General features: G+C 31.4%; 2 protein-coding genes and 1 long non-coding RNA gene across 6 annotated transcripts; 1 reads left to right on the plus strand and 2 right to left on the minus strand.

Moving 5' to 3' along the window:
- Window positions 1–5,137: 5,137 nt before the first annotated feature.
- LOC106426827 lies at window positions 5,138–9,134 on the minus strand. Of its 4 annotated transcripts, none has more exons than XR_001285380.3 (3): window positions 6,066–9,134; window positions 5,950–5,988; window positions 5,138–5,644 (listed from the first exon to the last, which is right to left on the minus strand). It is a non-coding gene; the product is annotated as an uncharacterized LOC106426827 (long non-coding RNA). The 4 variants fall into 4 exon arrangements; XR_002654950.2 differs by having other exon boundaries at window positions 5,138–5,988; window positions 6,066–6,817; window positions 6,963–9,128; XR_007318212.1 differs by having other exon boundaries at window positions 5,138–5,988; window positions 6,066–6,229; window positions 6,548–8,866.
- A 413-nt stretch (window positions 9,135–9,547) lies between these two features.
- On the plus strand, window positions 9,548–12,798 carry LOC106426789 (transcription factor MYB87). The gene is made up of 3 exons (XM_013867521.3): window positions 9,548–11,580; window positions 11,675–11,804; window positions 11,941–12,798. Exons 1-3 carry the CDS (start codon window positions 11,445–11,447, stop codon window positions 12,590–12,592), a joined length of 918 nt encoding a protein of 305 aa, XP_013722975.1. The 5' UTR covers window positions 9,548–11,444; the 3' UTR covers window positions 12,593–12,798.
- A 5,360-nt stretch (window positions 12,799–18,158) lies between these two features.
- LOC106432488 (1-aminocyclopropane-1-carboxylate synthase 8) lies at window positions 18,159–20,855 on the minus strand. Its single transcript, XM_013873327.3, has 4 exons — window positions 19,990–20,855; window positions 19,709–19,840; window positions 19,436–19,596; window positions 18,159–19,332 (listed from the first exon to the last, which is right to left on the minus strand). Exons 1-4 carry the CDS (start codon window positions 20,134–20,136, stop codon window positions 18,363–18,365), a joined length of 1,410 nt encoding a protein of 469 aa, XP_013728781.2. The 5' UTR covers window positions 20,137–20,855; the 3' UTR covers window positions 18,159–18,362.
- Between the last annotated feature and the right edge of the window lie 5,027 nt (window positions 20,856–25,882).

Below are 25,882 nucleotides of genomic sequence, written 5' to 3' on the forward strand. Positions count from 1 at the left end.
TCTCCCATGAAGTAACTGCTGCTTTCAACTCTGTCATAATTTTTATTTTTATATTGACGATATCGTATCTTCTCTTGAGAAGACGAATCTTCAAGTTGATGGTGGCGGTAAAGTTTAGCAAATGAATAAGTGATAAAGGGTTTAAGTCTCATAAATTAATTATGTTCTTTGAATTCCTTTTGTTTTTTTGTTTTTTTTTTTACATAGGAATCATCATTGTTACCACATCTTCAAGTGACAAGTTTCTTTCTCTAATCAAAGGTCAAGAAGCCGGGAACACCTTTTCATTTTCTTCTATATTTCAGATTGGAACCAAAGAAAAGTGAGATGAAGATATATGATTATTAGATAATTGAAGCAGATTGATGGAGGAGAGTGACAATTTACAGGAAGACTCTCAACCCACATGCTGTTCATTTTTGATTATTAGGTCAGATGCAAAACCTTGACCAATAATTCTTTCTCTATTTAAACAAAAATAAGTGTTGAAAATAATGTTTAGTTGACAAATTATTAAATATTGAATTTGTACAACTTCTAAATGACTAATTTTGATCAGTATTTTATATAATAATCATCATGTGCTTAACATATATAAGCATATCTAGGTGAATTTGTTAAAACAAAAATAAAATAAAATAAATAATTAGTTAAGTATATTTATATAATAATATTAGTCAATCAAGTATAATATTTAAAGTATGCATTATTTCTTTTGATATATTTAGTTTACTAATAAATATACTAAAATATCAAGTTATCATAATTTATTCTCTCCAATTATTCAAAATTTACTTTTATGTAAAATAAATATTGAATTTGTGGTCACAGCAAGTTAAATTAAACTAAAAGAAGAAGTTTTTGTTATTAATTAAGGATAAAGAAAAAATAGTATTTTGAATTTATTAAAAAGCATTGAAAGAATACCCATGCGTAGCATGGGTGAAACATACTAGTTGTACATATTATACATATATATATATATATATAGAAGATTATTGTCGGAAGAAACTTATTCTAACTATATCATGTCTTAAGCGTGTGTTTATTAAAGGCTATCGTAGTTTGCACGCTTAATGAACTTTATAAACATACAAACCCCTGTTGTTAAAAAAAAATAACATACAAACCCCTCTTCTTTTTTTGTTAACAAAGAGCATCTAAGAACAGAAATGTTTTTTTTTCTTTTTGTGAAAAATTATCAACTCTTAGCCTTTAAAAAAAAAAGTATCAACTATTCGTATGTTCTAAAGTTTAAAAGCTTGTAGCGAATATCAAATGTAAACGCGCGCGAATAGTTGAACCATATTGGAGAATAGAGAAAGGGAATGATTGTTTATTTAAATGAATAATAATCGCAATAATTCATAGGATCATAAAACTGCATGATTATTAGGAATATAAATAAATATTCTGTCAATCACGTCGAGATCTTGACTTTGTAAAGAGACGAATCATTGAGCCTTTGACAGCACAAGTCTACTCAAGGAATATATATATCATTTACTATTATGAAATACAATATATAGATCGAGTTCTGGGGTTCGCATTGTATCACTAGCAAAAGAAAGATGGACTAGATTAAGAGTAAGAGAATACCATAAGAATTTGCGTGCATAGTTAGTATAGAGCTTCTCGGCAGACTCGGCTTTTCGTTAAAATTATGTGCTAAAAATGATTTAAGTAATAAAATAACTCAAAGAATTATGATAATGCACAAATGTTTCATATTTCTTCTTTGTATTGATATTTTACACTACACTGATTATAAAGAAATATAATATTCCTCACTACTAAAAGTTATGTCAAATCAATTAAGTGTATACGAGTTTGAAATTGTTGGGGTGTAATATACATATACATTTAGGGAAAATAGTGAGTCACTGCAGTGGATCAGTGACGACGGACTCTCGTGTCTATAAAGACTTGTGAACACAAGCAGCAATGATGCAAGCTTTGTCTACCATATGTATAGATATAGTTTTACACGTATGTGTGTATATCAGTATATGTGTCTGTGGTTGTGAAAAGCAAGTTAAAAGAGAGAGGAAAGTGAAACGATGACCTTTCTTCTCGCTTTTGATTCGGCCTAATAAAGTCGGTGCGTCTCTCCGTGTCTTCGTCCTTCGAAATAGTCTATTATCATCATTGTTAGGTATCAACATTTTCTTTTGTCAAGTCTTGTAATATATAGTTTAGGTCACCTTGTATATGATTAAACGATCTTTTTTCTCCTCGTGAAACTGACGTTTTAAACGAACCCCCTTATACTTATTGTATATTCCCTCCGTTTCTTAATAATAGATTTTTTAGAAAAAAATTTTGTTTTAAAAAGATATATTTTTTATGTTTTCTATAAAAAAATTGTAAAATTCGAGAATATTAATTGACTTTATTGAATTACTATTGGTTAAAAGTTATTGAAAATTGAAAATTACAGAAAACGATACATTTATTACGATAGTTTAATGTGTTTCTTAATATGTGTAAAAAATACTAAAAAGTCTATCTTTGTGGAACGGATGGAGTATTGTTTACATGGTGAATAAAATTATTTCTTAAAATATATTTGAGTGTTTTACTTACCTAGACAAATAAACCTCACCTTCATCGTTTTTTATAACTTTAATATGTTAAAAGCGATTTTATTATTTTGGAGTCATTTTGATATGATTTGTTAAACCGATACTCATAGTGTTCGAATGGAAGCATGGGATAAAGACAGTTTTCTCGCACTGCATTTACCATTCAACTGTTTTTGATTTTATGTTGCAAATAGCAGGAGATCTGCATGCAGTTTAATTTTTCTTGTCTTTTTATGGAAAAAGCAGGAGATCTGCAGATCTCACCCGCTATACATTTGATGTTGTTTGCAGGACATCTGCAAGTAACTAATTATTTTAATATAGTTTTTTATCTTTATAAATACAATATTTTCATTCTATCTTAATTATAACTTTAACAACATAAAAACTATCATTGATTATATATTTCTCTTTCTATTTTCATCATATAATTTTAAATTTATTTAAATTATTATATTTATAGTATGTATTATGCAAAATATAGTAATATAATTTAAATATGTATACTAGTATATATATAATTCAATGTTTTCATATTTTGATTTCATCAAAGTTCAATGTTTTCATATTTTGATTTCAAAATTGCAGTAACATGGTTTTAGTACAAGATTTATTGTTGTTTATGTATTATATTTCTATATTATGTGTTTTGACTGTTTTTTATCATTCAAAACTATAATAATTGTTTGATCTAATTGATTTGTCTGCATGATTCGCTTGATCTGCATCTCTCCTGTATGATCTGCTTGATCTGCACTTGTCTCGCTTGATCTACATGTTCCACTTGATTTGTCATGCTTGGACTGCTTTTACCATTCAGAACCATAGACGTCATGTTATTTTAAACTTTTTTCTGTTTGATACGTGGTTACAATTAGGTAAGTTTGTATGTTGGTTGGGTAATAGGTAAAATAATATATTATATGGACCGGTATTATGGATCCCACGTAACACCAGGAGAAAGATGAAAATGAAAAAGTTTCCATTTCGTAAGAAACACAGTGCAATTTTGTTATTTTTCGCAACCAAAGATCTTGCAAGATATCTGGGTCCTCACTCCTGATGGTGATTTTCACATCGAATGTCTTTTGATAATTGGTACACATCTTCTTCTACATCAGCCGTCGCTATCAGTTATTATTATTAGAATTGTCATTTTACTTTATCTCTTGCCTACATCTTTATTTGCTTTAGTTTTACTTAGAAAAAGGCCGCATTATGAAGCCGAAGTATATAAACATAGCCCAAATGTAATATATAAATTAAATTTGAACCATTAGAGAATTTGGAAATTAGGTGGCAAAAAGTTTCGGAAGTAAAATTTTGGTCCACAATTAATAAAATCAAAAAGGCTCACGTTCAAACCATAATAGCCTACAATCTTTCAAGCTGTTGGAATTAGGCCTCTTACTGTATAATTTAAAACCCATATATATGACCGAGATTCTAATTGGCCTTTACATATTCGAAATTGCAAGTGATGACGTCGTTTTACATTTACAGCTTTACCGTTTTACACATATACGCCTTGAGTATAGGAGACCACAATTGGTTCCAAATATACGATTAACTCCGCGTCTTGCGCCGGGAGGATAAAGACACAAATTATTTTTACATATTATTATTTATTTTGTGTGTATTACGTATTATACAAAATAATATAAATATATTGAATGATTGAGAAGCGAGTAACTATTATGTATACTAGGGCAAGTCCGTCCTACGGGCGGTTTAGTAACTTTAAAATTATATAATAAATCTTAAATTTTATTGAATATTTCAAAATACTTAGTTTAATTTAAATTGTAAGTAATCTTTAAATTATAGTACCAAAGATTACAATTATACGTCATTCAAAATTTTAATGTTACAATTATACATTTATATATATATATATACATATATATATATATATTATCTATTTTGATAACTCTTATATTTTGGTTGAAATGTTGATGGTTATATCTTCATCGTGCTTTTTCATGTCTATGTTTTGAATATTGTCTTTGTTGAAAACTTAGAATGATGATAAATAACCACACATTATAATTTAGTTCTATTTTACTTTCAACAAACCTACCGTTTATAGTTGTTTGTAGAGCAAATGCTAGTGTGAGAAGTGTTACGGAAGCCGATGATTCATGTTAAGGAAGCTATTGTGCATCTTTATATTGTTTTTTCTCTTAAAACCATAAAAATGTTAGGTTCACAATGTTTATGTTAGTTACTTCAACGTTGTAGTGATATATTTTACAAATGATATATATTCATATTTCTTTTCCTGAATCTCTATTATTATCTTTTTTAAAGAAAAAAACTTTGTTATTGTTATAGCCTTATAGCTATGTATTTTTTTACTGTGACTATAACTTTTTAGTTATTGATTTATATTTTAAGAGTAATTAAAAATGTGAATAAATGTTATGATATGTTTAATTTAGTTTCGCTTCCAATTTATATTTATTTGACTAAAAAAAATTTTACTGCGTCAATGTTCATTTTAATGTTGTCCAAAAATAATTTTCATTTTAATAATGCTCTCTATTTTTCCAATCGTATTTTTGGTTAATGCTCACAGTTGTTACAACATTTCTATTCATTAAAATAACAATCTCATGTTGTTACGAAGATAGTGATGAAATGCAGATAAGATAAAATGATGTTATCACTTTGTTTTAGTGGGGGAAAGAAGCCATCTTATTGATTCCACAGAGAGCCTCTAGTTTATAAGTGTTCCTCTTCGTCCTGATGCAACATTTCTCTCCCTATTTTGGTCCAAAAAATTTCACAATGATCTGAACCCTTGCTTGATCCATACACAACTGCAGCAATACCAAGGTCCAAATTGACACCGCATGGCCCATCAAAGACACCCTTCATATACCAAAACACAATATTTCAAACATCTTTCACCGCTATGAACTGGAACTCTATACCAAAAGAATCAATAGCGACACTGAGAGGTGATGAGCACACGCCTTCAAGAGATTTTTCTCATCATTTTTCGGTACATCTTGGTGCCCATGGTGCCCATTGATAGTCACCATTTCAGATTCATCCTGTTTTAAAACAAAGAGAATTAGTATATACCAATTTAATCCATTTTTCGCTGTAACATAATTTTTTTTTTTGCGTCTAATAGGTTCCTTCTTCCATAGAGTAAGGATAATCTTCTTCCTTGCGAACACCTCCGTTCTTGAAAATGTACTCAAAAGTGTAATCCATGAGACAACATCTCTTGTTGTTGGAATCGCCGTTTTCGTTTCTGGTGCAGCCATTGTTGTAAGTTGTGTCACAGACTCACAGTCTATGAGTTTTTGTTCAGACAATATTGTCAAGTTTCCTGTCACAATTTTGTTTATACCTTCCACTGCAGCAATTATCAAAAACGCCCAATAACTTCCTGCATAACAATTCAAAAAAGAAATCTAAAAAAAAAATTAAAGCTATAACACATCAGAGTTGAAGATTTTAGGTTACCGCAAGAGCCTTGGTTCTTTTCTTTCTTCAGTCAACAGATTTAGGCAAAGCTTCGACGTCAACGTCCTTATAAGCAAACTCTTGGTAGGATCTTTCATCATCGCCTCTTTCTATATCAGTCTTGAGCCCGAAATACTCGTTCTTGAATTCTTCGTGGCTCAAATCTGCAAACTCGTTGAGACCAAGCCAGTAGCTTTTCACTTTCTTGTTAGTCTCAATGCAACCAAGTCTGTTACTGACGCTTTCATATCTCTAAATCTCGAATTCGCTTTTCCAAAAGTCCCGATTCTCTCAAACATAGCTAATATGTAGACTTTATAACCGACATGAAATCCTAGGCAAATTACTTTATGACACTTGAATATTTTCTTCAGGAATCTTTAAGCTTTAAACTTAATATTGATTTGGAACAAACCATGTTCATAATACTGTTCATTCAAATATATTGCTGAAACAGACTAAAACGGGTTGAGAAAACTTACATGGAATAATTATTAAGATAGCTATTGCTTCCCAAACCATCATCGTAAATCAGCTGCAGTATTCTCATCTCCAAGGAGTTCCACCACTTGTGCCACTGTGTTCTCATAGTTAAGAATTTGCCCACTAAAGGTTATCCTTTGTCCCTTCATTCTCAAAAGCAAAAGACAGAAAGTTATATCGAAGATTGTCGAATCTAGACATTCTTTACAACATCGAACCAGAATCTACACCCAATATATGAGGAGCACAGAGGAGCTTGCCATCTTAATCTGCAGAAGTTTCAGTATTAATATGATTGTGAAAAATAGAATGATAAATTCTACAGATGCAAATACATCTATTTATAGCTACAGATTCAGAGAATTGACGAAAGCAAAGAATCTATTAAATGAGAACTGAATTAAAACTGAGAACCTATTTACTGAGGGAAGATGAAGTGAATCACAGAAACCAACAACAAGAGGAAGAAGAAACGAATGCAAGATGGGACAATAATTATGGGGCTCAAATTTGTATCAAAACGGTAATCGAAACACGCAGCCCAGTACTTTAACAAAATTATTAAATGAAACGCAGCGCAACACCGGTCGGGACACGTGTCACAACACCCTGAGATGGTTTTTCTATGTGGCATCCTACGTGTCTCTCTAGTGAGAGAGCAAACCTTCTTTTATATAATTAGATTTGGATATAAATTTTTTTAAAGATTACATAGCAAAGTTGTGTATATCAAAAGCTTCATGCCATTCTTTGTGTCTCTAATCGAGACAACCAAGAAACAAACCAACTGTAACATCACCACCTGCCACCTATCCTCATTATCATTGCCACTAAAATCACCTACCACCTATCATCATCATCACCTGAGGTCAAAATGTCTTACAGACCTGTTGTTTCCATGCGAGATACATTTGAACTTTGAAGCACTTCTGCTGATGCACATGCATTACAACTTTTGAGCTTAATTCTAATTTTCTTTGGGGAAAGAACTCTTTCTATTTTGTTACATACACTGCAGCAAAAAAAGAAACACCTACGAAAAATCTTGCTCCATTTAAAAAAAAATGAAGAGATTAAAAACCACGTCAATTATAGAAACGAAAGCTACAAATTGTTTTGCAAAAATTTTCTAGAACGGAAAATTTAAGACTGTGTTCTGTTCGTTAACTATAAATATTTCAGCAAGAGAACAGGTCCACTCATCTGAACCAAGGAAACAAATCAGATTTTCGAAATTGTTCAACTGTTATACAATAGCATAGTGTTCTTCACATGGCAAGTTGAAATAGATAGTTCTACTGTGAAAAACTGAAAAATAAGGTTATGCACATTGGACCACTAATAAAAGGTATTATTGTAGATTTTTAGCCAAAAGAACTTGTCCAACTGGCATAAAACCCTCCAACTCAGAAAGCTTCAAAAGTCTAAGAAAATTGGGTGTGGACTTATCAGATTTCCGTAGATTAGCAGAAGCAGTCTCTAAGTTGTATACAAATAACATGTCAAGCTTAGTGATAACATATACCAAGTGAAATTGTGAGAGACCTGTGGGGAAAAAATGTGCTATGATTTTTCACCAGAAACTACAAAAGTTAAATTAACTTGTAATGCAACTACAAACATGCATTTGGGAAAAAGGGATCTGCCTGCCTATTTGAAACTGATGGTATTCCTGCAAAAAAAAAACTATTTCCTACAAATGTAGCGAAAGATGCAAAATAACCATGAAAATATCAAGCAGTGGAGAAACCTAACCTGTTTGTGCACCAAGCTAAATGACTTTGCTGTTATCTGTCCAGCATTGAAGCTCTTGATTTCAAAGAAAATAAGAATAGAAGGATTCACATTCCTATGTACATATCATTAATATTGTTTTTTTTCATACTACATTTAAATATTAGACTTGAAATGAATTCACAAAAGAACAACATACTTTACCTTAGACTGAGAAAATGAAGCAGGATGTGCTTCAATAGTCTGGCTCCGCTTTAAGTTGCTTCTGGTTTCAGAGACTGCAAAAAATAAAGAGGGTGCATGACAATTAATAAACAGTACATTCTTGGTGTTCAAAAAAAAAAAAACAGTACATTCTTCAGTCTTAACTTTCTTCCAGTTCTGTTCAAGTACAGCTTTTTTGGTTAATACGTACACCCTTCACCACCGATTGAATTAACTGTACACATGAGACTATTAAGTCCAAGGGATGTAAAAGAATATAGTAGACACGCTCTAAAGTTTCAGTGTGCAGGACACAACATTCTGACAACTCTTCTTCTAACAAATAAAACAATGCTTACCTCAGAGACTTATTTGAGTAGCTGCTTTTAAGACATTATTTGACTGAAGATGCATCGGTATGTATGTAATATTCCTGCACAAACCTGAAAAAGTTAGATATTGTATCAGAGACAATATTTGAGCAAGAACCCTCACGATCTAAGTGTCCTTTGAAACAATGGCCGCTTTACCGTCTACTTCCTTTTCGTCATCCTCAGACATGTCATCAGTTTTTTCAGACTCTAAATCGCCATCGAAATGATCGCCGTCGCTACAGTAGAAGCGACCGAGACATCGACTCGCTCAAGATGACAGAAGAAGAGCCAACTCCAGCTTGAGACACTGACGCCGTAGACGCATGCATATTTCTGATTCTACTCACTCCGATCCGATCTGATCCCTCTAGTCTGTGGATTAAACATGATATCAACTATCTCATACCAGAAAATATCTTTGAAGAGAAAGTAAAGAAGAAGATGAAGAGATTAGCTGCTTTGATAGCCAGCGCCGGATGCTTTTATGGGTTTATGTGATTTTGCGTTGAGCAGAGAATATGAGTAGGAGTTTATATAGGGTGAAAAACTGAGGGAGTCGGAGCCGCTTCCATGTCTTACGATCGATACATCCTTCTTGGGAAAGCGATGGCCTTTTGGTAGAGTGGAGGATTAGGATTACGGGAAGGAGGTAGTAGGAATGGGGCCGGAATGGGGTAAGGTTGGGCCGGAACTTCAAATTGGTTTGAGATCCAGCCCGTACTGACAAGGCAAAATGATTGGTGGGGAATATTTATGCCCATGTAACACCCTTTAGAAGCTCTTAAAATTGTCTCATTTATATAGAAGTGATAGTTAAATTAGAGTAATCACATAAATCATAATAATCACTCTTGTTTATTTACAATAATTTTTATTGGTAAATAAGTAAAAACAACCATTTTATTTATTTTATATTATTAAATTTAAATGATATTGACATAATTATATAGTATATTTAATATGGATATTTATTAATTAATTTTATGCACATATAATTTTATTAACATCTGTATATATAGTTTATAAAAAGATGTTAACAGATGAGATGAGGAGAAACGAAGTCTACAAAACAACACCACTCACACCACTACAAACTTATAATAATAAAACAATTCCTAGGTCATTAATCTTTTGAAATCTCACTTGTTTGTTCTAAAGTTTAGCAGAATAATTTCCTATTTAAGAAAGAAGTTCAGATGCTTACAGATTTTCTCTAACTAATGACTTTTGTTTAACGCTAGGAATATATGCATATCGATTCAATCATTAAGTTTCGATTTACTTTGAAAACCAAAAAGACAAAGATCACGATCAATCTTTACTTCTGTAAATAAAAGTAAATTGTTGGCCCAAAAGACCTAATCCAAGAATTGTCTCGTGGATTAGTAAAAAAAGCTTGAAATACTTAAGTCAATAACTCAAAAGTCGTACCTGCTTAATTTGTCTTACTCATTTAGATGTGTCGGCACTATATCATGATCAACTAGAGGATATTTACGTTTTTTAATCGTGAAATAGAAAGGATCAGTTCAAATTTTCTCTGCAATGAAAATCAGTATTCGTTTACATCTTAATATCATCCATTGAACGAATCTAATTTTAGACGTATCATGTATGAGCTTGCTTACGAGTTTATATTTAACTGATTATATAATTTACACTGACATCACTTGACTCCGTCAAGATATTTGTACTCGTCGAGAAGACTGATTCTTCAATAGCGTGTTGAAAACGGTCTTTTAGTTAAATTTTGTTTGTGGTTTTCTCTCACTTTTTCTTGCAACCACTTGTTTTTTTTTTGTAAACTGGAATATACAAAGAATGAAACGTTCTTTGAATTTTTATTGTCATTACTCTTTGCGTCTCAGGTCAAGTCAGCCATTTGCTTTTTCATCTAGAAGATTATGATGGTTCAAACATAATTCATAATTACATAGTGAAACAGTTTTGACTTAAAAACACAATCCAAAATATCGATAAGCAGCTAAGAAAGAAATAAGCAAATTCATTCACCTAGTTCTCTGGAAGGTGAATTCCTATATGGATTATGTATGCTTTTTGGTCAACGAATTTTGTTTATTGAATCAAACCAAATAGATTAGCGGAGGATATATATGATGGACTATAACATAACCATTATTAAAAAGTACCTGCTACCACACATTGATGCTGAAATAACATACATGCGGGAATAACAATGCCATTTGTTGTCTCTTTTCTTTTCTTCATTATATCTTTCTTTATGTAATATATTTTCTTCACTTTCTTCCTAAAAATACTTATAACATATTAGTATACCATTACTTTGATAAAGTTTTCCTTGTTTGAAATAATCTTAAAGTACCCATAAAACCCTATTCATTTTTACATTTATTTGAGTTTTAGGAGACCGATTCTTCTGATACCTTTTTCCTCATCTGCACACTATAAGTATACGTACAAACAGAAATCCACTTGTCATCATTCTTTGTTAAGTTTCCTGATATATATATACATATTGATAGCACTACGAAAGATAGGTGGTACCTTGACAACAACAAACCCCATTGAGTAAGAACAGAAAATATATTTATTTTTTTAAAAGATGGGAAGAGCACCGTGCTGTGATAAGACGGTGGTGAAGAAAGGGCCATGGTCACCGGAGGAAGACGCCATGCTTAAATCCTACATTGAAAAACATGGCACCGGCAACAATTGGATTGCCCTCCCTCACAAAATCGGTATTTGTATAAAACCACTTTAAGTTGTATTACGTTTCATATACAATATAGTTTGTCACAGTATAGTGTTAACAATTTTACATTTTCATAAAAGGGATCAAGAGATGTGGGAAGAGTTGTCGTTTGAGATGGCTTAATTACTTGAGGCCTAACATAAAGCATGGAAGCTTCACTGATGAAGAAGATTACATCATTTGCAGCCTATACATTACAATTGGAAGCAGGTTTATTATTTATATTTCTTATTCTTATAATATATACATCTTTCTTTATAATATATATATATCCATGATTCGTGAAATTTCATATACAACGCGGCATTTAAAACTGGTGTATATTAATTAGATTTTGTTGATGAAGGTGGTCTATCATTGCTTCACAATTACCAGGAAGAACAGACAATGATATCAAAAACTATTGGAACACAAGGCTTAAAAAGAAGCTATTAAGCAAGCAAGGGAAGGCAATTCATCAACAACTTAGTCTCAGACTCGAGCCGGAAACAACATCGAAAAGATCATCATTTAGTCAAAACCAGATCCTAATGTTTCATGATGAGAACGCGAAACCGCCGTTGCACCAAACCTTACACAACCAAATGGTGGATCCATCAATAACATCCTTCGCCATGGAAGAAAAAAGAATGGTTCCGGTATTGGAATCATTTTCTTGGGAACAAAACAAGGTTTGGCTTGATATTGATCATGATGCAGCTTCGTCTTCTTATCATCATCACGCATCCCCACACTTGAACTCCATGACCACTAGTAGTAGTAGCATTTGTACTAATTCACCTCTACAAATGTCTCACTACACAATAAATGACAATGATCATGGTGATCAAGAGATGTTCTTCATGGCCGGGTTGGAGAATCTTCAAGACGAGCTATTCGATGAGATAATCAATAACAACACGACAGAATTCGAGTTTCGTGGAACGGAGACGCTAAACAATAACTGCTTGGGTCATGAAATCAACTCCTTCATTGATTGTCCTCTAAAAGATAATTAGTAGATGATCGATTAATCATTAATTAGATACTGAATATTATATATCTTATTTGTTTTTTTTTTTTTTTTTTTTTGAAAAAAATATCTTATTTGTTTACGTGTTATCTTTTAAGATGTTGAAGGTATGGAACAATAAAACCCTAGTGTGTGTAACACATTTTTTGTTTGCCTTTTTGCAGTTTGAATAAATGAAATGGTTTTATTCTATTGTTGTCATTGTTTATTTATTAATGCGAAAAGCTACTTTTGTGCTCTCGTGAGTCGTGAATAAAAAATTCAGGTAGATGCTGAAATAATGGGAATCCTAGAACTTGATATTTCTACAGTTCACACAAATGATATGTTTGTATGCTTCTTTTATTTTGGGCTTTCTCTGATTTATGCCGGTTTTGTATCCGTCAGTATATCTTTTAGTGTTACTTAATAAAATCTGGCGTATGTAGTAGTGGTGAGCAGGTAGGAGGGAACCATTCATCAACACCATAAAGATCAAAAAGCTGTGACCATAAAATAAACTAGGGAGACTTTGATAAATCTGTTTCTGACTCAGTAGTGAGTATCCCCAAAATTCAAGACATTGTTATCAACTTTATTTGGATTTCGTTGGATACTTCTAAAGATAAATGTATAAATTTTAACCATTTCATACGAACGCTAACATAGATCGTCATATTGTAATTAAAGTCAAAATCATTATCATTTTGAATTATTTGTTAAATGTTTCTTTTGTAAGTCATTATCACTTTACATTATTTGTTAAATTTTGGATTAAGGAAAAAAGAGATAATATTTTGGTACAAAAGTACAAATAAATTCCCACGAAGTATACATGTAATATAGGTGCATGATGAGTGATTGTGTGAACAGCGGTGATGCAATGTTTGAAATGGACATATACCAAACAAATCAACTAGTACAATTTTGCCACCAATTTTCTTGTCACATTAAAAGACAAAAATATCACATGTTCCTGGTTTAAGGTTCATCTTGCGGATCGACTCGGTACAGGGTAAAGGAAATTATGCATCCCATAATTTTTAATCGGTAGGGTTTGATTAGATGAGGTTGTAGCTTTAGGTTTTTATTTTAGAATTTAGGTTGTAAGTTTGACTTAAAAGAAAAAAAAAAGTTTGACTTAAAGCTAATATTTTGTTATTATCTTTTTTAAAAGAAATTGGTTGTAATCTTTTTTTTTATAATGTTAAAAAGGTAATGATTGGTTCATAATAAAAACTAGAACCTGACCCGCACCCCCGCGCGGGTGGTTGATTTAACTTATGTTCAACGTAAATTCATAAACCGCTGGTTTTATAAAAATATCTCATGTATGTTTTTTATGTTTTGTAATTCACATATAGGGTAAAATATATTATTTTATGATATAGATGTTTGATAATAATTCTTATTATTTGTGCATAATATTATATTAAAAAAATTATAATTTGATACAATTTGATGTAATTGTACTATTCATATATTAATCTGTTGTTTATTTGTTAATTTATTTTAAAATGAAACTACATACTAAAATTTTAAATTTTTGCATTAGTTTTCTAAGAATTATTATTAATTTTATGATATATTTTTTTTCTTGAAAATTGAACTCTCGAAATTTTTATATTGACTAAATTAAATAGGGTTTAAAAAGTATTTGATATAATATATAGTTATATACTATATATTTCAGTTTGTGTTTTTATTTTCACCATAAAAAACAACAACTATTATAACTAATCAATTATAAATTGATTTTAAATACAGTGGCAGAATCTGTAAATAAAAAAAATACAAAAAGGAAGTATTTAATTATTGTAAATGTAATGGCTAAATATGTAAATTAAAAAAAAATAGTTAATCTGCTATTTATGTTTCTAAACAGTTCTTGTTTTAATTTTTATTCATGTTTCCAAACAATACCAAAGGTACTTCAGTTTTAATAATATAGATGTAATAAGAAAAAAATGGTGGTTGCCCACCGTTTCTATAACTCTTATCAATACAAGCTTATAATGGGTCAAGCCCAAAACCAAAAGTATATCAGTTTAGTTTCCCGTTTTTTTTGTGTTTCTATGTTCTGGACCAGACTTCTAATGCATGGGCTTCTAGGCCGTAATTTTCATTTTACGTTTATGAATATGATATTACGAAACCCTGCTTCAATCCAAAGAAAATATTTGATTCTAAGTAACACCCCAAAAAGTATAAAATTTATTCTAAACAAGTAAGAAAAGTCGACCCAAAACACAAAAAACAAACCTAATCCAACCCAAACCCACAAGAAATCTCGACCCAACTGACTAATCATATTATGTATTTGGGTTTGCATTTTTGATTTGCGTATTTGTTGGGTGTGTTCTTTAGGGAGTGAAGTCAACTTTAATTATTTCTCACTATCTTTAGGTTATAGTCAATTTTTATTATTTCTAGTTACTTGTTTTTTTAATTTTTACTAACTGATTTCTTCGCATGGAAACTACATTAATTAATTTAATAAAAATGTAGTTTGCAACATATTTTTTTATTTAAATGTAACCATAGTGCTATTACATACATAATTTTTATTATTTTTGATAAAAGACCTTTTTGTCACAAATGGCACTATATCAAAGGTTTTATAAGTGAAATTGAAAAAAGGAAAATACGTGAAGTTTCTATATAATTATTCATGACTAACAAGAAGAAAGAAATAATTTCTTTACTTCTTCTTTTATTTTTTTGAACATTAGAAACTCTTTACTTGATAAAACGAATATAAAGGTAAACTTTTGTGTTGGAGAAAGCTTCTACAGAGACAAGAATAGCTTTCGGCCTTTTGTCTTTGAATTATATACAACTTTGAAAGTTGAAAAATTCCAACTTCGACTCCTCATTCCATGGCGACATTTTGTGGATGGTATACAAGAGAGGCAGAGCGAGACCTTTTCTTATTGAATGATTTCGAGTTGAATTTTGAATAATAGATGCAAGATTAATTGATTTGGCACATACAACGTAGTGAAAAAAAACTTAGATACATATCAAGGTGTTACTTACATAAATCGAACTTCAAACTTAACTTTGTTATTCATCGAATACAAAATTACTTATAATACTGAAATAATAGAGAAGAGCTTAAAGCTCTTTGAAAAACGTAACGTCATGTCCTCAAAGTTTCAAACATCAAGACATATACTATTCCACGAAGAAAATAATGCCATTGGTCTCCAACACAAAAATGTGACTATGGGATCTTTGTCTGCCTAGTGTTCTTTACTACAAAGAGGTGTTTAGCTTTCGGTTGTAGTTGTAGGCATAAGATTCAACCTAAAAAAACTTAGTAAGAATACGAGTGAACGAAAAACAGATAGGTGCGACTGGTAACCATCAAACAAACAATAGGAATGGATAAGAAAAAAATGAGTAGAAATAAATTTTGAAGAATGATGGTTCCTTATCAAAATTAATAAAAAATATATTTGTTCTATAATTCTCTACAAATAAAAAACGAAAAGGAATAAAAAAGAAAACTTATTCCTGGTGAATATTAAAAAATTTAAGGAATGCTAAGGAACATAGTGTTCCTCTTCGTTCTCTAGGTTACCAGAGAGATGTCTTCATTTATATCTACTTTTTGAATGTGAAAGTTACTGATATAATTTTACTATTATTACTTTCCACCAATACTCAACCAACCAAATGTACAGTCGTATATCTATGATGATTGTATTTTATAATACTAACATGGTAAAAGAGCTGTAGCAAATATATGCTGGAATGAATGACATGTATAACAACTAATCATATTATAAAAATTCAATTGCAACCATTACGTATAAAAAAACCATGGTCATACTGCAAAAAAACCATTACGAATAAATATTAATATTTAACCCAAACAAAAAATATTAATAGTTGAGACGTGGAAGCAACGGAGGCCCGTGCACCATGGTCATGTGGCCCAGGATGCGTCGGTCTACGCAAACATAACATATCGACCAAAGACAAATATACAAATACAAGGTTGGTCGAAAATGGTAGAATATATTTTGCGAAGTAACCAATCAGAAAACGTTAGCAGATGTTCTCTGTTTTCTTTTGCCATGTGAATCCCACATGACACATTGACATTTGACAACTACCCAAAGACATCCATTTCGCATCTGTGCATTTATTTACCGGTTACTCCATCACGATTATATAAATTTATTAAAGTAATTAATATTTAGTATAAATTATTTTTACATACAATGTATAAATGTGTGTTTAGAGATTCGAGATTAAGAAACTGTGATAACAGTGTTTTTAGGTTTTTCATATACGCTCATATTTAATGAATATAAATTTTGGAGTGTTACTGTTCTTGAAAAGAGTTTGTGGTCGTTATTCTGATAGAATAATCTTGAAGGAGTACAATATTCTTTTAGTAATTTTAAAATACCGGATGATATACAAATGTTTAACCAATATTTGGGTTTCCACGTTTCAGAACAATCACGTGAACTGTAACAAGATCAATATATCTTTTAACTTCCCATGTTGATTACATATTATAATCCATGAATCCTTTTAGTTTTTTTACTCCTCAGTACATATCAATACTCTCTCCGTTTTTTTATATAAGTCGTTTTAGAGAAATTTTTATGTTCTAAATTAAATGATGTTTTCGGTTTTCTATGTAAAATTTATTAACATTTAATGTTATATGACCAATGATAATATACCTTATATTTTATTATTGGTTGATTTGTGGTTAGGTAAATAATTAATGAAGTTTTTGTTTAGAAAATATAAAAAATTAATGATTTCTTAATTTATGTGCACAATTCTAAAACGACTTATATTAAAAAACGGAGGGAGTATATTTTTTTCCACTTTAGTTTATGAATAGAGGATGTACTAGTTGAGATTGGTCTTATTCTGCTACCAAACATTTAATGTACTCGCGCCATTTACTCACTTATAAATTAATCGGCTAATGAAGTAGTAATTAATTTTAATTATATAGTATTATCTTTTTTTCGAAGGTAAGATTTTTTAGAGATTTCAAACTTATTAAGAATATAATATATGCTTATAGTTTAATTTATTATTTATTTTTTAAATTATTTTCTACCAATTAAATCTAATCAATTCAAATATTTATAATTAATGTCTATAAACGAAGAGCGGAGAAAGTAGCAAATTGTATAGATCGTCACGTCTGTGAATGCACACGTGGCTGTGAGTATATAAAATGGGTATATCTTTTGACTTTCAATGGTATTTTTCGTTGACTGACAAGTCATTTAAGCGAAATCGATCACTTCAAAACCAGTTAAAGCGATTAGAGAATTTAATATTGAATGCACCAACTTATGTCTATGGTCAACTAGAGTAATAAAGGAATTCTCCTTGTTATTCAGAAAATTAACAAATGTGAACATTATAGGACTAAGAAGTAAGTTTTAGTTAATTACAAAATAATTAATGAACGGATTTATTGCCTGGACTCAAATTACGGCTTCTCAACCAGAAATTTCGCCGGCAAATGTTTAATACGTGGCACGTTTTAACGTAAAATTGAAGCAATTTTTGACAATTTTTTTTTCAAATATTATCATTAAGATATGAAAAATATTATACAAAAAGCCACACTGCAATATCCGGTTTCACGTTCGGACAGAGTGAACTTTCTCTCTAAAACTATACCAAAATATAAAATTATGATAAAAATACATATGACGGACAATCACACATAAATAGTGACCTAAATATCATATTTATTACACCATGATTAAATGAAAAAACACAGACTACCGTTCCTCGGGCTCTCGATCCTGAAACGATAGCCGGAAAACCCAGTTAGAGACTTTCATCTTCCTTAACCTCTTCAGTCTTTGATGTTCACTTTGACTTCTTGTACTAGATGACGGTCCATCAACGAACATCTTCAATCTATTCATCGCAACCTTTAGTGTTTCCTCGCTCATATTCGCGAAACAAACCCTAAACCAACCCGGTTCGTTGCAATGGCATGAAGAACCGGGAGAGATGTTAAGCTTAACCTCGTAAACGATCTTTTTCCATAGCTCAATCTCGGCCTCAAACGTGTTAGAACTCAGCAGGTGTCTCATGTCGACCCAACAAAAGAGTCCGGCGTTGCTCTTGAGACACTCGATGCCCGCAGCCTCTAGACCCGACACGAGCTTCATGTGCCGCTTTTTGAGTCGAATTTGGTTCTCTCTGAGGTAGTTCTTGGTGAAGTTTTTGTCGGATAACAATGCTGATAAGAGGTATTGCGTTTGAGAAGAGATTAGACCGAAACTGGACATTTTTGTCGCTGCATCGACAACAATATCATCGTTAGAGTAAATAACTCCAACGCGAAAACCAGGCAGGCCTAGATCTTTAGACAAACTGTAAACGATGTGGACACGTTTAGAAACATCGGTGTTTTCGAGCTTTTTCTCTTTGAGGACTTCCATGACGCTGATGAATCCAGGAGAAGTGAAAACGGTACCCGAGTAGATCTCGTCGCTTATCAAATGTATATTCTTACGTGACACGAAGTCTAAGAGATGGTTTAGTTCGGTTCGTGTTGTCGTAGTACCCAACGGGTTAGATGGGTTGGTTATAAGGACTCCTTTAACTTTTAGGTTAAGCTTTTGAGCTTGCTCGTAGGCTTCTTCGAGTGCGGATTTAGTGATGCGGAATCCGTTTGCACTCGTGCACTGGATCGGTACGATCTCAGCTCCGGTTCTCCATTTCAAATCCCTATCAAATCTGTAATTTAAAAATGAAAAAGAAAAGTGTTCTAGTAAGCGTAAGTTTCATGTGACTTGTGAATGAAGCAACTGTTTGACAAAAAAATAAAAGGTTAACTAACCCTGGATAATATGGAGTAGGAAGCAAGAAAGCGTCTCCAGGATCCGCGAGACAGAACATCAGAGTTTCATTAGCCGAAGTAGCACCCGCGGTTAGGACAAGCTTTTTCGGATCAAAAGAAACTCGGTTTCCTCTATTTTCCGACATGAAATCCGCCATGGCCTGAAAAATAGTTATGACAAAAATAAATAAACATGTTTACTAAACTATAGTAATATTTGTCCGCTCATTTTAAAATACTTCGATATATATATATATATATATATAATCTTACCTTCTTGAAGGAAGGCAGGCCATGATAGTCTTGGAAAAGAGCTAGTTCCCGGAAAATAGATTGGCCTTCTCTTTCGAAGTTTGCCGCTTCCGGGTTCTTGGCAAGCCATGCTTCAATAAGATCGAAAGATAACTGCAAGAGGGTAAGCAAGATCATAAGATATACATAAACTTCTTTCTCAAAAACTTTATAGTTTCTGCTATACATTGTTGAGTATATATATTTACGATACGTTGCGTTTTAAACTTTTAGTGATTAGTGTACGTGATTAATTAAATTACCTGATTTTCTGCGAGACCCATCTGGATAATGCCGTCTGGGTTCTTGATGTCATCGTAAGGGTTCTTCTCGTATTCCTCCCAACCCAAAAAGTACGAAGAATCTTGGCCATGAGCGTTGCAAGTAACTTTTCTTGACAATAGACCCATTGTTTAGCTCTAGAGAGCGAGAGTGTAAGAGAATAAAATGGAGGGAGAGAGAGAACGTAGATATGGAAACAAAGATTTGAGAGAGAGAACAAAAAGTTGGTGTTTTGATTGGATTGTGAGTGTTGTAGGTAAGCTATGATCGAGAAGTCACTAGGCATGTGTGGATGTTTATATATAGTTTTCAACTTTTCATGCACAGAAATTTTGTGTGTCTAGCATATGAATTAATTACGCATGTCGATTCTTTTGTATTTATTAATTAAGAGAATTAAAAGAATAATAATCCATTCACGCGTTTCCATCCACCGTCCCTGCTCACTCAAACGAGCTCAACTTCAAGAGTTATTATTACGCTTACCACAGCGGTTTACGCCTCTCTTCTAAAGTTGTTTTTGATTGTGTGAGTTTAAAGTTAACTTACTAATATTACTGTCAGATTAAAATTATTTAATTTGGTTAATTAATGAAAATAGTTATGTTTTTTTTTGTCGGATGAAAATAGTTATGTAGATCGAAGGAAAAACAGTAATGTGATGTAACAAGAAATCAACTTGTTGTTTCACCCGATCAGAGATTATCTATGTACCAAAGACGCAAAATTTAAAATCGGATAAACTAGCACGCAGTGTTAGGAAGCAACCGTTTTTTGTCGTTCACATGGATGCAGATCACCCGGTTTGGTTTACAGAGTGAGTATGAATCTGTATACGTTGATGAAAAAAAAAAAGAATTCAACTTGTTAAATGAGATATAAGGCGACCTATAGAGAAAGAAAACATATATTGGCTACAGATAAAAATAATAAGAATTGGGAATGTGAGTTGGTCAAAAAGGTTAACATGTGAAATTGTCATTGCTGCATTTAGGAACCCTTTGGACCGTGTTATGTAATGTTGGTCCACGCTGCTCCATGATCCACACATGTTGTGACGTGTGTCGGCTGTATATATATTTCGCGCTCAACTAATCGTCTATTTATATATCTTAAAAGATTAGTTATTTATGTAAAACTAATTTATATATTTCAAATATATCTCTCTATAAAATATGACAATACTACAATTGAAAGCTAAAAAGTATTGGAATGATATATAACGTTACATCGAGGCTAAGGAAATATAGTAATCATGTTCTCTAACCAAATAAAAATACTAGCAATTATGCATGATGACGTGTACAAACGAAATTAAAAGGTTTTAAAAATAATGGGAACAAGAAGAACAAGAAATCTTTGAACGACTGATATAGTTAGTTTTCTCGCCGGAAACGTGTCGGAACATACTAAGCCCAACTTAAGCATATAAATTCTTACTAATAAATGCATAAGTACCTGTTTTTGGCAAAAAAGAGTATATAGTTGGATATCCGACCAGTAACTAATTAACTATTTTAAGGTGTGAAAATTATACTCGTTTTTCTAATTTCATATATATCTCATTGTCATCTTACTATTTCCCGTTATTGGAAAATTGATCCTTCTTGTGATGCCGAATCACATTAACTAGCAACATGTTTTTCAGTTTAAAGTTTAAACACGTGTCGGCTATATTGCGTTTGCTTCTTCTTTTCTTTTTTTTGTTACTTTTGTTTTACTTTATACTAATTCTTTTTATATTGTTTCAGCTGGTAACATGCTAAAAACAATAATGAAAATAAAACTAAAACAATTATTGTTCAACAACTTAGTTACATGTTAAAAAAAAACTTAATTAAATGTTCAGTAAACGCGCGCGCCCTTAGTTTGTAGCTCCCTGATTAATAATCAGTGTCTCATTGTAAGCATATATATTGTGATTACCACACCTTAATTATGAAACCAGTTCAATACATTAGGCACTTTTATTTTTAAGTTTTCAAATGTTTACCTTTCTGTCATTCCATATTTTATAAAGATGATTAAAAACAATTGTATAGAGTCCATAAACTTAAAGAATCTCTCCTACAAAATTTTGGTGTTCTTACAATTTTTAATGTCCATTAAAAGAAAAAGATAATAAATACTCCCTCCTTTTTTTTTAATATAAGTCGTTTTAGAATTATGCACATAGATTAAGAAATCATTATTTTTTTATATTTTATAAACAAAAACACATTAATTATTTACCTAACCACAAATCAACCAATAATAAAATATAAGGTATATTATTATTGGTCATATAACATTAAGTGTTAATAAATTTTACATAGAAAACCGAAAACGTCATATAATTTGGAACATAAAAATTTCTCTAAAACGACTTATATTAAAAAACAGAGGGAGTATTATTATGTTTCATGAAATTTTTATTACACCTCCTTATCTCCATATTTTCTTTATTTTCTCATAATTAAATATTTTGTGCAACATTTATATGATTTTTTGTTAACTACTGCTCATTCAACAAACTTTTATCTAATCAACACGTCAAGTCGTTAACAGCGTAGTAAAAATGATCTCTTCAACGTGTGATAAATGTTGCATGAAAAACATGATACTAGTTTGATTTGTCCTTGGAAAAATATCAAACTTAGGCGAAATGTAACATGATGGGATCCCCTATCGGGTTTTGCTTTTTTTCTTAGCGAATATATTAAAGACTTACAAAAAAAACTATATTTTCTTTTAATTGATTTAAAATCCATACAGACAAAAAAAAGGTTTTTCATGCGGTTTGATTAGAAATCCACAGAGTAAAATATTTTATTTGTAAAAAAAAAGGAACGATGCGGTTTAAATTACTGATATATTATATAGTTTGGTTTATTTATTTTTTGAAAAGAAATTATATAGTTTGATAGTAACTCGAATGTTCCTGACCCGTATAATATTTCATGTCCTGTTTACAAAATACCTTATTAAAACAAAATTTGTAAATTAGAAACTATTGACATTTCATAACTGCATTAGGAAAGTAATTAGTTAGTACTGTATTTTAAACTAATATGATATCTTGATATTTGATTCTAGAACAGAATGTTAACAAGAGGTCGATTAATATTTGATTTCTTGAAGTCCTCTGTGTATATTTTCTCAAAATTTTAATACTCGGGTGTTCATTCGCATCTTCGTACGATGCTTCATTTCTCACTTTTTGACGTTCAGAGTTTGTAAATTATAAAAAGAAGTATTTCGCGACAAGTTTTTGACTCTTTGAAAAGTGTTATTGTACGATTTTCCTCTTGGAGTGACCGGAATTTCCAAATGTATGTATGTTAAGTTTGATAATTCATTGATTATATGTCGATTTAGTCAAACTTTGGTCCGAATCAAAACATTTAATAGCTTGCCAAGAATTTTCTTCGGCTGGAGGCACGCATATATGTATCATTTGTCAAACCTCATTGATGTAATATTGATATTCTTGTTTCTTCACTGCATTTCCAATATCGGCTGAATTCAAAGTTAGTACTTTTACCTTTGAGAAGTTATAGTCCGGTTAAATTTATATATTCCATTGGAGGACGAGTTGCTCTGTTGGTCCAAGCCATGGATCGATTCTTTTCTAGTGCGAAATTATTAGTTCTACATGTGACCACGCGGATATGGATCCATGCTTACGGTCCATTTGAATACACGGAAGAGGATCTATCTGTGGGTTATACCTCTCACATGGGAATTAGGTCTGTGTTTTTAATAGATCCGGATTTAATTTTTTTTTTCAAAAAATAAAATCAATACTATATTACTATTAACATAAATATAATTCTATATACTAATCAAATTTGAAAGGTTTTATCACGTGTGCACGTAGCACCGCTACGATAACTTTTATAAGTTTATATGTTAGATATGATATTATATTTTCATACCAGTCAAGAAATGATTATTAGATCATCACATTAAATCTATTATTGTGTTAGTGTTATTGTTTTGTAATACTAACACAACAGTAGATTACAACTCAGTGCAATGTTTGTAACTGGAAAAAACTAATAAAATAACAAGAAAAAAACTAACCAAGTGACTATTAAAAAATCGACCATAACTAACAATGAACAATGAGGGGAAAATGTCGTTCCAAAAAAAAATCCTTTTAAAAAAACTAACAAGGAATAAAGAGGGGATTATATAGGGTCCTTATATGATCTTGAGATGCAACAAAAATGGGTCCATATGTATATCTTCCGACAAGGCCTTGCTTTGATCTGATTCTTTGATGCGCTTTGTGACCTTTAAGCCGAACAACAAGAAGTGAAGACAAGATGCTGTATAATTCCAAAAGGGGTGCAAATCCCAAAGCATAAACTAATATGGTTAGCATTATGTTTTTAATACGTATAATTAATTTTAAAGTTGACAATGAGATAAATCAGCATTGAAACATTATTTCCACAAATTAAAGATTGGATTAAGATTATATATAATGTTTTTTTACTGAAGATATTTATAATGTTTCGAGGGGAATGGAAAAACAAACAAGCAATATAGTTGAACATTTTAGAGCATTGGTATGACGGTGAATTAGTATATTTATGGAGATTGATACATGGCATACTATTCAAATTAGGGTTTACTGGTTTAATTTAGTAATTTGATTAAAAATAAAATGCACTTGTTTCATGAAATAATATAGCGTGGCGAATGACCCAAATTTTAAGAAATATGACTAGGGATGTAAGAGAAGACTGAAGAGTGAGCACGTGAATGCCCAAACGCATGTATGTCCCACAATGACAATGTCATATATTATGTGTATGCAAAGTATATGTATATAAAATCAATAGCCACGATGTGAATTTCCTTGGAGTGGGTTTTATAGTATTGCCAATGTATAAATAGTTAATTTTGTTGTTTTCTGATAAATAATCTGGGTCCTATATTCAAATTGAGTGCCAACTAACGTGACGTTCACGTTGCTCCGATCCTCAAGAATGTCCTAGGAGAGACACTATATGGACCAATTTGCTTCACCTCCTCCATAACGTAGGACCCTTCTTCAACCCCTCCACTTCAATTTTACATTACTTCCTTTGTCTCCCTTCCCTTCTAAATAAAAACAAAAACAGCTCGATATTTGTAGTTTTGACAACATTTCAAATGTTATCCAATTTTATATGTCGTACTTTTGACTCGGATGACAATAGTGTTTGGTAAGCGACCCAAAAACGACAATACTATCCAGTACTGTTGAATGAAATTGATCCTTGCTTTGGTTGAAGTAAAAATTTGACTTGATCCTTGCTTTGGTTGAAGTAAAAATTTGACTTCTATATACGGTTTATTTTGTCCGCTGTAAACATGAAACATAAGAATCTTAGGGACTAATCCAAAATTGGCTTAGCATAACCGTAACAAAAACCTACTCCCATGATTTAAAGACTATTGAAGTGACATGCCCACAACCATATTCAAGTCCACTCGACACGTAGACTCTCTTTCTTCCCCTGGCATGGCTTGAAAATTTAGTGGCTAATCCTAAAAATCAAATATTTAAAATCTTTTCGTATGCACCATCTTATAAAAAACAAGTATTACAAATATATTCGATATGCATAAGCTAACCAGTATTTGTGGCATATTACTCTGTACATATAAGTCTTGCTTATGGTGGTTATTCAAGTAGTTAGGTCAATGAAATTCATTACGTTGAATGTGTATATGGATTAGTTTTTGTTAAAAAGATGCGACAAGTTGGAGTGGAGTTAATTAATGTCCGTACAAGTTGGAGTCAACAAAAACACGCAACACTACACGGAATGATTCCAATAACAAAACGCGAATTAGTTGGAAGCTTACATATTTGTGTAGTGTTTAGGCCTTGATCAT

Source organism: Brassica napus, chromosome C1 (genome assembly GCF_020379485.1).
Source record: "Brassica napus cultivar Da-Ae chromosome C1, Da-Ae, whole genome shotgun sequence".
NCBI lineage: Eukaryota > Viridiplantae > Streptophyta > Magnoliopsida > Brassicales > Brassicaceae > Brassica > Brassica napus.